The 11,171-nt window shown below is 69.2% G+C and overlaps 3 protein-coding genes and 1 long non-coding RNA gene across 6 annotated transcripts; 2 read left to right on the top strand and 2 right to left on the bottom strand.

The window, feature by feature from the left end:
* Positions 1–72: 72 nt before the first annotated feature.
* YIPF2 (Yip1 domain family member 2) lies at positions 73–2,506 on the top strand. Of its 3 annotated transcripts, XM_048289877.1 has the most exons (9): positions 73–246; positions 474–509; positions 585–679; positions 757–837; positions 913–1,000; positions 1,092–1,208; positions 1,381–1,541; positions 1,913–2,095; positions 2,295–2,506. In XM_048289877.1, the coding sequence occupies exons 1-9, from the start codon at positions 90–92 to the stop codon at positions 2,382–2,384; spliced, it is 1,008 nt and encodes a 335-aa protein (XP_048145834.1). In that variant the 5' UTR covers positions 73–89; the 3' UTR covers positions 2,385–2,506. The 3 variants fall into 3 exon arrangements, with proteins under 3 accessions (XP_048145834.1, XP_048145833.1, XP_048145832.1); XM_048289876.1 differs by lacking the exon at positions 474–509 and having other exon boundaries at positions 531–679; XM_048289875.1 differs by having other exon boundaries at positions 474–679.
* Positions 2,507–2,967: 461 nt separating this feature from the next.
* CARM1 (coactivator associated arginine methyltransferase 1) lies at positions 2,968–9,539 on the bottom strand. Its single transcript, XM_048289873.1, is given in 18 exon segments — positions 2,968–3,111; positions 3,113–3,186; positions 3,269–3,337; positions 3,440–3,517; positions 3,607–3,719; positions 3,800–3,889; positions 4,326–4,463; positions 4,641–4,730; positions 4,831–4,916; positions 5,017–5,098; positions 5,648–5,738; positions 5,817–5,994; positions 6,085–6,195; positions 6,865–6,969; positions 7,051–7,157; positions 7,244–7,369; positions 9,367–9,397; positions 9,399–9,539. Coding segments are annotated over 18 exon segments (1,746 nt in total). The 5' UTR covers positions 9,513–9,539; the 3' UTR covers positions 2,968–3,048.
* LOC125318921 lies at positions 4,411–4,883 on the top strand. The gene is made up of 2 exons (XR_007200537.1): positions 4,411–4,491; positions 4,606–4,883. It is a non-coding gene; the product is annotated as an uncharacterized LOC125318921 (long non-coding RNA).
* A 665-nt stretch (positions 9,540–10,204) lies between the features above and the next one.
* Positions 10,205–11,135, bottom strand: LOC125318942 (collagen alpha-1(I) chain-like). Its single transcript, XM_048289904.1, has 5 exons — positions 11,050–11,135; positions 10,870–10,950; positions 10,693–10,780; positions 10,536–10,580; positions 10,205–10,433 (listed from the first exon to the last, which is right to left on the bottom strand). The coding sequence occupies exons 2-5, from the start codon at positions 10,938–10,940 to the stop codon at positions 10,221–10,223; spliced, it is 417 nt and encodes a 138-aa protein (XP_048145861.1). The 5' UTR covers positions 10,941–10,950; positions 11,050–11,135; the 3' UTR covers positions 10,205–10,220.
* Between the last annotated feature and the right edge of the window lie 36 nt (positions 11,136–11,171).

The following is an 11,171-nucleotide window of genomic DNA, read 5'->3' as shown; positions in this document are numbered from 1 at the left end:
GGGGACGGTCCTGGACTCGGGGTGGGGGGTCCGGGAGGGTCGCTGGGGGGGTCAGGGGTCTCCGTCCCCCCGGGGGGGTCTCGGTCACTATGACCGGAAACGGCTCCAGTCGGGACGGACCGAGCGGAACCATCGTGGGGGCGGAACCGGCGCGGCGGGAGCGCGGGACGGGAGCGAGACGGACCGGGCGGAACCACTGTAGACGGGGCGCGGGGGAGGGACGAGTCCACGTCGGCGGAGCCGGCGGTGAGCGGGGGGGGGCGGGACCGGGAGTCCCGGGACGGTACCGGGAGGGTCCCTGGGGGTGGGGTCGGTACCGGAGGGGTCCTTGGGAGTGGGGTCGGTACCGAAGGGGTCTCTGGACGGTACCGGGGGGAGTCCCTGTGTGGGGGGGGTGCCTGAGGGGGCCGGTACCGGGGGTCTCCGGACGGTAGCGAGGGTCCCTCACAGCCCGGCGTGTCTCGTCCCGGCAGCGAGAGGCTCCGCCATGGACGAGCCCCGGCCTCACGGTGAGTCCCGTGATACCCCAGGCCCGGTGCCGGTTCCGGTGCCGGTTCCCTCCGTGACCCCCCGGGCCCCCTCAGACTCCCGGGAGGCGCCGGAGCCGCGGTCGGGACCCTCCGTGGCGGTGCCGCTGCCGGAGCCCCCCGAGGACGGGGACGATGCCGACACGGCCGAGGTGAGTTGGGGGTCCCGGTGCCCCGGGGGGGTCCGAGAGGAGCCCGGCACTGACCCCCGGTCTGACCGCACCGGCAGCTCCTGGCGGGGCAGCGGCAGCCGCGCGGCTTCTGGACCTTCGAGTATTACCAGGCGTTTTTCGACGTGGACACGCGGCAGGTACAGAACCGGCACCGGGCACCGGCACCGGCCCCCGGGAGCAGCCCCGGCTGAGCCCCGCCCGTGTCCCCGCAGGTGCTGGAGCGCATCAAGGCCTCGGTGCTGCCGGTACCGGGGAAGAACTTTGTGCGTCACCGGCTGCGCAACAACCCCGACCTGTACGGTGAGGGAGGGAGGGACGGGCGGCGCCGGCCCCGCTCCCGGTCCCGGTGCTGGTCCCGGTCCCGGTGCCAATGCCCTTTCCCCGGTCCCAGGCCCGTTCTGGATCTGTGCCACCCTGGCTCTGGCTCTGGCCATCAGCGGGGACCTGTCCCAGCTCGGCGCCGCCCGCGGGGGCCCCGAGCACCGGTACCAGCCCCGCTTCCACCACGGTGAGGCCGGGGGAGGGGGAGGGGGGGCACGGGGGGGGTCCCAAACGGTGCCCGGTCACCTCCGGGATCGGGGTCCAGATCCCTCGGGGGGTGTTTGGGGTGACCCTGACCCCCCCTCAGCCCTTGCCCCGCACCCTGGGCCCGTTCCCGTGACCCCCCCGTGCCCCCCCAGTGCCCGTGGCCGTGACCCTCATCTTCAGCTACGCGGGGCTGGTGCCGCTGGGGCTCTGGGGGGCCCTGAGCTGGGCCCGGGGGGGCTCGGGGGGCTCCTTCAGCCTCCTGGAGACCCTCTGTGCCTACGGCTACTCCCTGGCTGCGCTCGTGCCCGCCGCTGTGAGTCGGGGTCCCCGGGTTCGGGGGGGTCCTTGAGGTGTCTGGGGGTCCCTGGGGTGTCTGAGGGGTCCCTGGGGTATCGGAGGGAGATTCTGGGGGGTCCCTGGGGTGTCGGAGGGAGTTTTTGGGGGTCCCTGGGGTGTCTGAGGGGTCCCTGGGGTGTCAGAGGGAGTTTTTGGGGGTCCCTGGGGTGGTTTGGGAGGGTCCCTGGGGTGCTGGGGGGTCCTCCAGGTATTTGGGGGGGGGGTCCCCAGAGTGTTTGCCAAGGATGTCTGGGAGGTTCCCCGGGGTGCTGGGAGGTCCCAGAGGGTGTTTTGAGGGGTGTTTGGGTTATTTTTGGGGTCCCTGAGGTGCTTTTGGGCTCTCCCCAGGTGCTGTGGGCGCTGCCGGTGCCGTGGCTGCGCTGGGCAGTGCTGGCCGTGCTGGCCGTGCCCTCGGCCGCAGCTCTGGCCGTCACCTTCTGGCCGCCCCTGAGGGCCGGTGGCCGCGTGCCCGCGCTGGCCGGGGGGGCCGCGCTGGTGGCCCTGCACACCCTGCTGGCCCTGGGCTGCCAGGTACCCCCTGCCCCGACTGGGGGGGGTCTGAGGGGGGGTCGGGGGCGCTGGGACCCTGAAATGAGCCTGGGGAGGGCTTTGAGACCCCTGAAAACGCAGCTGGGGGGGGGAATTAAAACCCCAAACTGCCCCTGGAGGGGTCCTGGGGGGGCTTTAGGGACCCCCCAGCCCCAGCCCTGATTCCTCTTTTCCCTCCCAGCTCTACTTCTTCGAGCCCCTCCCCACAGCGGGATCTGGGGGGGCCCCCGTGGGGATCCCCCCCTCCAACGCTTCCCACCCTGCACGGTGAGGGGGGGCTGGGATGGGGGGAGCCCCTGGACCGAGGGGACCCCCCCATCCCCCCCCCCCCGACCCCCCCTCCTCGGAGCCCGCTCCGCTCCGTGAGCCCAAATAAAAGCAGGGATTCTCCAATCCGTGCCCCGCTGATTTTGGGGAGCCCCAAGCCCCCCCCCCGGGGAGCCCCCAGAGCCCTGAGGGTGGCCCGAGCGTCGAAACCCTCCCGTTTATTCAGACTACAGCCGGAAAAATCCCGCACAGCTGCTATTCCTACAGCCGGGGCCCCCCCAGCCCGGCCCCCGCTGCACCCCCCGAGGGCAAAACGGGCCGGGGGGACCCCGAGCCCTCCGGAACGGGGCCGAACCCGGAGCTTTTGGTACATTCACGCCCGTTCCCGGCGGGATTCCCATCCCGGGGGAGGGGGGGGGGAAATTCCCGGTGGGATTCATGCCCCCCCCCCCGCCCCATCCCACCAGGGATTATCTGGGAATCAGAGCGTTAAAAAATGAACCTCCCCCCCTTTCCCCCCCCCTCCCCAAAAGAAAACAACAAAAAAAAACCCCAGAAAACCCCTCCGGGTCCGGCACGGAGCGAGGGGGGCAGGAGGGGCCCCCTGGGGCTGGGGGGGGGCCCCCGATTTTGGTTTTTTCCTGGATTTTTGGGAGCGGGGGGGGCCTTTAGCTGCCGTAGTGCATCGTGTTGGTGGTGATGGACATGGGGGAGGCCATGGAGATGGGGGGGGCCCCCCATGGTGAACTGGCTGTTCAGGGGGTAGTGGGTGCTGGAGCCGGCGCCGCTCTGGCCACTGGACGAGCCTGGGGGGCAGAGGGGGGGTCAGGGAGAGGATTTGGGGGGGTCCAGAGAGGTATTTTTGGGGGGGGGTCGGGGTGGGGGTACCTTGCACGATTCCCGTGCTCATGATGGAGCCCATCCTGGAGTGGGTGTGGTTGACGATGCCGGTGTTGGCTGCGGGGTGGGGGGGGCACGGTGAGGTTTGGGGGGGGGCTGTGAGACCCCCACGGTCATTATGAGACCCCCCAGGCCCGGTCTGAGACCCCCCAGACTCACCCAAAGGGATCAGGTTGTTGTGGCCCACGTTGGAGCCGCCGGCGATGACGCTGCTCAGGTCGTAAGCCGCCGGCATCCCTGCGGGGAGAGGGGGGTCAGACCCCCCCAAAAGCGGGAGGTGACCCCCCCTCGGCCCTCCAGGACCCCCCCAGAGCCCCGGAACCCACCGGCCACGGCCATTCCCGTGCTCATGTTGTAGGTGCTGCCCGTGTTCCACATGTTCTCCGACGGCGACGTGTAGTGGGAGCCGGGGGGGGGCGAGGGGGTCGTGCCCGTGTACCTGGGGGAGGGGGGGCGGTTGTGAGGGTTTGGGGGGGGTCCTGGGGGTCCCCCCCGGCCCCGCAACCCCCCCGGCCCTACCTGAAGAAGGGATTTTTCAGGTCGAGGAGGTTGGAGGACTTGGAGCCTGTCTGGTCCACCTGGGCCACGATGCTGATGTCGTAGCTCTGTCTGGGGGGGCACAGCCCGTGAGACACCCCCAGATGGACCTGGAGGGGGGCTGGGACCCCCAGATGGAGCTGGGGGGGGGGTTCTGAGACTGCAAAACACCCCTGAGGGGGTCCTGGCCCCCCAGGCCCAGCAGCAGCATCTGGGTCGTGGCTGCCCCCCTCAGCTAAAAATACTCCCCTGAAACTGGGCCAGGCCCCCCCCAGGCCGAACTGGGCCAGGAGCCCCCCCTGCAGCTCCCAGAGCTGTCCCAGAGGTGCTGAGGGAGCAGCGGATCCAGAGCGGATACGGCACGGCCCAAACCGGGGCACGGCTGGGGAGGGGGCTTAGGGACCCCCCTGTGACCCCCCAAACCTCCCCAATTCACCCCCCACACCCCCCAAACCTTCCCTAATCGCCCCCAAGTCTCCTGAATCCCCCGAACCGCCCCGTGCCCCACCTCTTGTTGGCGATGAGCAGACAGGTCCCTGAGAGGGTGTCCCCGGCCTTGGCGAAGAGCGGGGACTGGAACAGGCACCTCACCTGGTACCAGTGGGTCAGCGGCTCCGTGGGCGCCGTCGAGAGCCACACGGTCATTCTGGGGGGACACAGGGACACGAGGGGAGGTCAGACACAGCCCTGGCCCCCATTCCCCCCCCCCCAAAAAAACCAGATCCCCTCAGACCTCAACCAGATTCCCCTCCAAAAACCCACCCAGATTCCCCCAAACCCCCCCAAAGCCCACCCAGGTGCTCCAGGGCATCCCCACACCTACATGGAGCCGATGAAGGCCACGTCGAACCAGAAGGCCAGGCCGTGCACCAGCCCCGAGTGCAGCATGTGGAACTTGAAGGGGATTTCTATCCTGGGGGACAATTGGGGTGGTCATGGGGTGGCTGGAGACCCCCCCCAGGCTCCCCCCGGGCAGGGGGGAGCTCAGCCAGGCCCCTGCAGGTGTCCCCCACCTGTGCAAGTCGCCCTCCTTGGCTTCCAAGAAGTTCACGGTGTATTTGACGGATTTGGCCATTAAGATCCGGATGTCGAAGGTGTCCTGGGGAAAGGGGGGTGGGCTCGGTGTGGGGGCACTCCTGGCTCGCCCCGAGCCCCCCAGAGCGGCTCCTCGACCCCTCCCCACCCCGGGGGTCACTCACCACCACGGGCTGCCTGAAGTACTCGTCCACGGCGGCCCCACGCAGCGCCGAGAGGTCGACGCCGTGGAAGGAGGGCTGGTACCTGCGGGAAACCCCAAATCGGGGACCCCCGGGGCGGGGGAAGGGGCCAGGAGCGGGTGTCACCCCCAGGCAGGGGACGGGGACGGGGTTGTGTCCTCCCCGGGGTCAGGAGGAGGCTCTGGCTCGTTGCCCCACTGCCAGGGCAGGGACTGGGGTTGGGATCGTGTCCCCAGCAAGGCCAGGGAAGGGCTCAGGGTTGTGCCACCCTTGCCAGGTACAAACAGCCCAGTGCTGGCTCTGGGACAGGGCCAGACCCCAAAACGAGGCTCATTTTCCCCAAAACAGGGCAGGTTCCCCAAAACACAAGCCAGACTTTCCCCCAAAACCATCCAGATTGCCCCCAAAAAACAGATTCCCCCCAAACCCAAGCGGATCCCCTCAGATCTCACCCAGATTCCTCACAAAACCCACCCAAATCCCCGCAAAACCCACCCAGCTCCCTCCAAACCCCGCTCAGATCCCTGATCCCGATCGGAACCATTCCCCCACGGGAATGGGGACTGGGAAAGGGGAACTGGGAGCAGGGACTGGGAACCACCCATGTCCTCACCAGAAGTTGGCCTTGGTGAACTGCTCCATGTAGAGCTGCTCGTCCGTGAAGGGCGCCAGGTGCACATCCCCGATGGTGGGGAACATATTCCCTGCGGAAGGGACGAGCCGGAGCTTGGAGCCGGGAACGGGGGGGCTCCGGCAGCTCCCGGGGACCCCCCTGCACTCACCACTGGGCTTCAGGTACTTCTTGGCGTGCAGGTAGCTCTCGAGCATGCGCTCGTTGAAGAGCATGTAGCCCATGGGCTCCGAGATGATGATGTCCACCTGCTCCGGCAGCGACACCTCCTCCACCTTGCCCGGGATCACCACGATCCGCTCCGTCAGGTTGTTGCTCTTCACCAGCACCTGGGAAAGGGTGCAACGAGGCGGGGGTCAGGCTCTGGGATGGCCACCCTGGGTGTTTGGGAGCTCTTTGGGAGCCCCCCCCCGGCTCACCTCGGCGTGCTGGGCCATGGTGCTGGCTTCCACCGCGTAGATTTTCCGCGCCCCAGCCTGCGCCGCGAAGAAGGAGAGGATCCCGGAGCCGCAGCCCACGTCCAGGACGATCTGGGGAAAGGGGGATGCCAGGGGGATGCCAGGGGGATGCCTGAGCCTCGTGGAGTTTATCCAGCCCGGGGAGCCGTGCGAATGGTGGGGATTAGGGCGGCCCCGGCGCCCAAAGCCGCTCTGATCCTGTGCTTGATCCTATATTTAACGCGGCGTGGGAACGGCGGCTCCCGCAGGAGCGGGGCTGTCCCACCCCTCGCCAGGTGTGCTCCCGAAAAATGGGGAAAACAGCCCAATTTCCAGCTCCGGGACCAGGCTGTGCTGCTGGAGCTGCAGGCAGACCCCAAAGGGAGCCTGGTTTGTCCCGAAAGTGAGCCAGGCTTCCCAAAAAACAGGGCAGATTCTCCAAAACATGAGCCAGGGTTCCCACCAGCATCCTGCCCACAATCCCAGCCAAATCCCGCCAAGACCCAGCCACATTCCCACCCCAAACTGAGCCAGGCTTCCCCAAAACCCAAAACTTAGCCAGGTTCCCCCAAACCTCAACCAGATCCCACCAAAAACTAAGGCAGGCTTCCCCCCTAAAACCAGGCCAGTCTTCACAAAAACTGAGCCAGATCCCCCCCAAACCAAGCCAGATTCCCCTAAAAACAGCCAAAATCCCCAAAACAAGCCGGATTCCTCCAAACCGAGCTGAATCCCCCCCGCAACGATCGCGATCCCACAGACCTTGTCCTTGAAGTCGCTGTGGTTCTGCAGGATCGCCCGCTGGTACGTCCCCGTGCGCACATAGTCCTGCATCATGTTCTGCTGCTGGGACAGGTACCCGTAGAACTGCCGGACACACGGACACGCCGTCACCCCGGGAACGCTGCCAGGCCGGGAACATCCCCCCCCAGGACCGGGAATTCCCACCTGGAAGTACTGCACGGCCGAGGACTCCTCCGTGCGCTCGCTGAACACCGAGCGCTCCGTGTTGTGGCCCCGGCAGTTCTTCAGGATGTTGTAAAAGGAGCAGAAATCTGGGGGGAAAAAGGGGCGGGGGGGTTATTGGGGCATCCCGGGGGAACCCAGCGGGGTCCGGGGGCATCCGGGGGGGGTTTCGCACCGTTGGGGGTCCCGAACTGCAGCAGGACGCTGTTGCAGCCCAGGGTGATGATGAAGGATTGTTTGCCCACCCGGCTGCACTCGGTCTCGCGGGACACGGAGCACTTGAACACGCAGACGTCCTCATCTGGGAGGAGGGAAAACCGGGAATGGGGGGGGTGGGGGGAAATGGGAGAGGAGGGTGTGGAGAGGGAAAACGGGGCGGGCACAGAGGGAAAATGGGGTGGGATGGAAGGAAAAAGGGAGGGGACAGAGAGAAAATCGGGGTGAGCACGAGGCCAAGCCCTGAACCCTCTGAACAGAGCATGACAAGGCACAGTTAACCTAATTAACCCCTAATTACAGCGAGGGAGCACCCCTAAAGCACGGCCCGGGGTGAGAAAGGGGGCAGCGGCCGGAATTCCAGTCAGAAATGGGGACTGTCCCCGTGGATGTAAGGGAAGAGGCCGCAGGGCCCGAGGCTGCGCTGGGAATTGCCCCAGGAGCCATCCTAGGAGCCGGGAGTAACCCCGGGACTCGGGAATCGCCCCGGGAGTCACCCCGGGAGCCGGGAGCGGCCACCGGCAGCGAGCGGTGGCAGCAGCCGGGAAAACCAACCGCGCCGCTTCCCCAAAAATCCCGGTCTTTCCGCCGGGATGCGGCTGCCGGAGCCCCCCTCCCGTCCCGGCAGAGCGGCCACGCGGCGCGGGAAGTTGGATCGGGATGGACCGGGAGCGCCGGGAGCGAGGCCGAGCCGGGAACACCTGCCCCGAGCCGGGAGCGCCGGGAGCAGGAATTCCGCCGGCTCCGGCTCTTTGTGGCCGATGAAAGGGCCGCCAGATGTGCCGGCAGATGCTGCACGGGCGGCCCGAGCCCCCCGGAGCCCCCGGCCCGGCACACAAAGCCTCCTCTGGAACGGCTTCCGGAGGCTCCGGGGGAAGCTGCGGCGTTCCCGGCGGAGAACGGGCCCGGCCGGCACCGGGAGGAGCCGCGGGCTCGGGCATGAAGCGGCCGCCGTGCCTCAGTTTCCCCCCCGCCCCCATCGGTGTCAAAGCCGTGGCCACGCGTTAATTATTCCCGCTGGTTAATTAACGTAACGGAGCGCCCCGCTAGCACGGAGGGGGCCGGGGGCTCGCCCCCCACCGCGGATAATCCGCCGGGAGCCGCGGGGATCCCGGCCGGACGCGGAGGATCCCGAGCACAAAGCGCAGGAGACGCCGGGTTTGGGGAAAGAGAGGGAAAAATGCCCCAAAGCTCGGGAAAAGCCGGAATCCTGCGCGCAGACAAAGAGGAGTCGGCGCCGCCGCCGCCCCCCGAGCCCCTGGAACTCGGGGGCGCCACCGGGAGCCCCCCCGGGCGCCGGGAAGGTCACGGAATTGGGGCCGATTCGGGCAAAAGTGGGAAGAAGGAGGGGGGGGGGGGGGGGGGGGGGGATGAGAACGAACTTTCCGCAGCCTCCGGGAAACGCCGGGGGACGGGGACCCCCCCCGAGCTCCCCCCCGAGCCCCCTGACCTCGGCCGGGCGGGGCGGGGGCGCTGAGACCCCCCCAAAGGCATCGGGCACCCCAAAGTGCCCCCCGAGCCTCTCTCTGGAGCCCCCAGCCCCCCCCCGGCAGCCCAGCCCCCCCCCGGCCCCGAACCCCCAGCCCCCCCCAGCCCCCAGCTCGCCGCCCCCAGGCCCGGCCCCCCCCCGCGCCCCGGCACCCCCCGAACCCTCCAGAGCCCCCCAGGTGCCCCCCACCCCCGCCGATCTCCCCCCCTCCCAGCCCCCCCATCCCCACAGAACCCTCAGAGCCCCCCCAGCTCCTCACTGACCCCTCAGGGTCCCTTCCCGACCCCCTCCCCATCCCCAGAGACCCCTCAGGGCCCCGTTTTAGCCATTCCCGCCCCCTCTGACCCCTCAGGGCCCCTCCCCCATCCCCACAGACCCCTCAGACCCCCCCCCCCCAACCCTCACAGACCCCTCGGAGCCACCCCCGCAACCCCACTGACCCCTCGGGGGCCCCTTCCCATCCTCACAGACCCCTCAGATCCTCCTCCCCCATCCCCACAGACCCCTCAGACCCCCCCCCCCCCCCTCTCCCCACATCCCCCTCCCCCGCCGGGCCCCCCGCCTCTCCCGGGCCCCCCCCCCCGCGCACTCACGGCCGTAGAGGGCGATGGCGGCGCTGTCGGGGGCCGGTGCGGACCTCGAGGCGCAGCGGCTGCTGCTCCTGGTGCCGCTGGATCTCCCCGTTCGCGTCCCCGACCGTGAGGAGCCGCACGCCGGGGAACACCGACACCGCGGCCATCTTGGACCGCGCCGCGCCCCGCCCACCCGGGGCCCCGCCCCCCCGCCCCGGCCCCGCCCCCCGGGGCACGCGCCCCCGCCCCGCCGAGGCCCCGCCCCCCCGACAGGCCCCGCCCCCCCGGCCCGGTGCGCCCCCTGGCGGGCGTGAGGGCACCGGTACCGGGACAGCGGGAATGGGAACGGGGTACCGGGAATGGGAACGGGGCATTGGGAATGGGAAACCGAGAATGGGAATGGGCACCGGGGAGTGGGAACAGGACAGCGGGAATGGGAACAGGGCACCGGGAATGGGCACCGGGAATGGGAACGGGGCACCGGTAATGGGAACAGGACAGGCGGAATGGGAACGGGGCACCGGGAATGGGCACCGGGAATGGGAACGGGGCATTGGGAATGGGGAAACCGGGAATGGGAACGGGGCACCGGGAATGGGAACGGGGCATTGGGAATGGGAAACCGGGAATGGGAATGGGCACTGGGAATGGGAACGGGGCACCGGGAATGGGAAACCGGGAATCGGCACTGGGAATGGGAACGGGGCACCGGGAATGGGAAACCGGAATCGGCACTGGGAATGGGAAACCGGGAATGGGAACGGGGCACTGGGAATGGGACACGGCACCTGGGAACTGCCACCGACACCAGGACTGGCACCGGCACCGGGATCGCGGGAATGCGGCGGCGGCGGCGGCGCTGCAGACGAACGCTTTTATTGGCAACCGGAGAGTCCGGTGGGCGCTCTGGCAGCACCGGGGCCACGGCGGAGCTGAGGCAGCAGCGGCGCAGCCCCGACCCGTGGGGACACCGGGACGCGCTCAAAGGACCGGGACCCAGGACCCAAAGGAGCAGAGGCACAACCGGGATCCTCGGGGACCCCCCTCACTGGGACGGCGGCGCCGGCGCGGGGGCCATGGGGGAAGCTCTGCCGAGACAGGAGCGACACGGGCGTGGATTTTGGGGGGACACGGGTGGGATTGAGGGGCCTGGGGGGGGTCACAGCACCGGCATGGGGGTCTGGCCTTACCGGGGCCGGGACCGTGTGGCTCTGCCCACGCCGCCGCCCGGACGCCTGTGAGGAGCAGAACCGGTGGCACCGGGGGCCAGGACAGCCCTGCAGGGCGGGGTGGGGGTCCCTGGGTGCTGCCCCCCCCGGAATTCCCGGTTCTGAGCCCCCTGCCCACCTTGCCAGGCCACGGCCACGGCCGCCAGCAACAGCAGCAGCCCCAGGACGGCGGCACCGACCGAGACCCGGGAGGAGCCAGGAAGGAACTGGAAGGGGAGAGAGGGTGGGGGGGAGGGATCACCGGGGTCCGGACCGGGATCCGCGGCAGGGATCAGCCCCGGGGTGGTGCCGGTACCTTCCCCGCAAGGCGCCGGCGGTGGGGGGGGGGTCCCGTGGCCGCGGCGTCGCTGGGGTGACACTCGGCATCCGCCCAAATCTGGGAGAAAAACACCAGATTTGGCTCCGCGGCACCCCCCGGGTGCGGGAAGGGGATTCCCCCCCGGGATGAGCCCCCCCCCCCCCCCCCCCCACCCACCGGAGCTCCCAATCCCGGGGCTCAGCTCTGACTCCAGCCAGACGCTGCCGTTGTGGCTCCGGTACCGGCACCAGAAGCACCGGGCGGCTCCGGGCAGGGAGAACTCGGCCCAGTGGTGGTCG

The sequence above is a fragment of the Corvus hawaiiensis genome, chromosome 32 (genome assembly GCF_020740725.1).
Source record: "Corvus hawaiiensis isolate bCorHaw1 chromosome 32, bCorHaw1.pri.cur, whole genome shotgun sequence".
Taxonomy (NCBI): Eukaryota; Metazoa; Chordata; class Aves; order Passeriformes; family Corvidae; genus Corvus; species Corvus hawaiiensis.
This window is presented reverse-complemented; position numbering and strand designations above follow the sequence as displayed.

What these genes read in the sequence shown, in the direction of transcription:
- LOC125318942 (XM_048289904.1), bottom strand. Translation starts at nt 10,940, where the DNA reads ATGCCGAGTGTCACCCCAGCGACGCCGCGGCCACGGGACCCCCCCCCC. An exon ending in GCCGGCGCCTTGCGGGGAAG is followed by an intron (nt 10,781 to 10,869) that starts GTACCGGCACCA and finishes CTCCCCTTCCAG; the next exon opens with TTCCTTCCTGGCTCCTCCCG. An exon ending in CGTGGCCGTGGCCTGGCAAG is followed by an intron (nt 10,581 to 10,692) that starts GTGGGCAGGGGG and finishes TGCTCCTCACAG; the next exon opens with GCGTCCGGGCGGCGGCGTGG.
- YIPF2 (XM_048289875.1), top strand. Translation starts at nt 90, where the DNA reads ATGACCGGAAACGGCTCCAGTCGGGACGGACCGAGCGGAACCATCGTG. An exon ending in CCACGTCGGCGGAGCCGGCG is followed by an intron (nt 247 to 473) that starts GTGAGCGGGGGG and finishes TCGTCCCGGCAG; the next exon opens with CGAGAGGCTCCGCCATGGAC. An exon ending in CAACAACCCCGACCTGTACG is followed by an intron (nt 1,001 to 1,091) that starts GTGAGGGAGGGA and finishes CCCCGGTCCCAG; the next exon opens with GCCCGTTCTGGATCTGTGCC.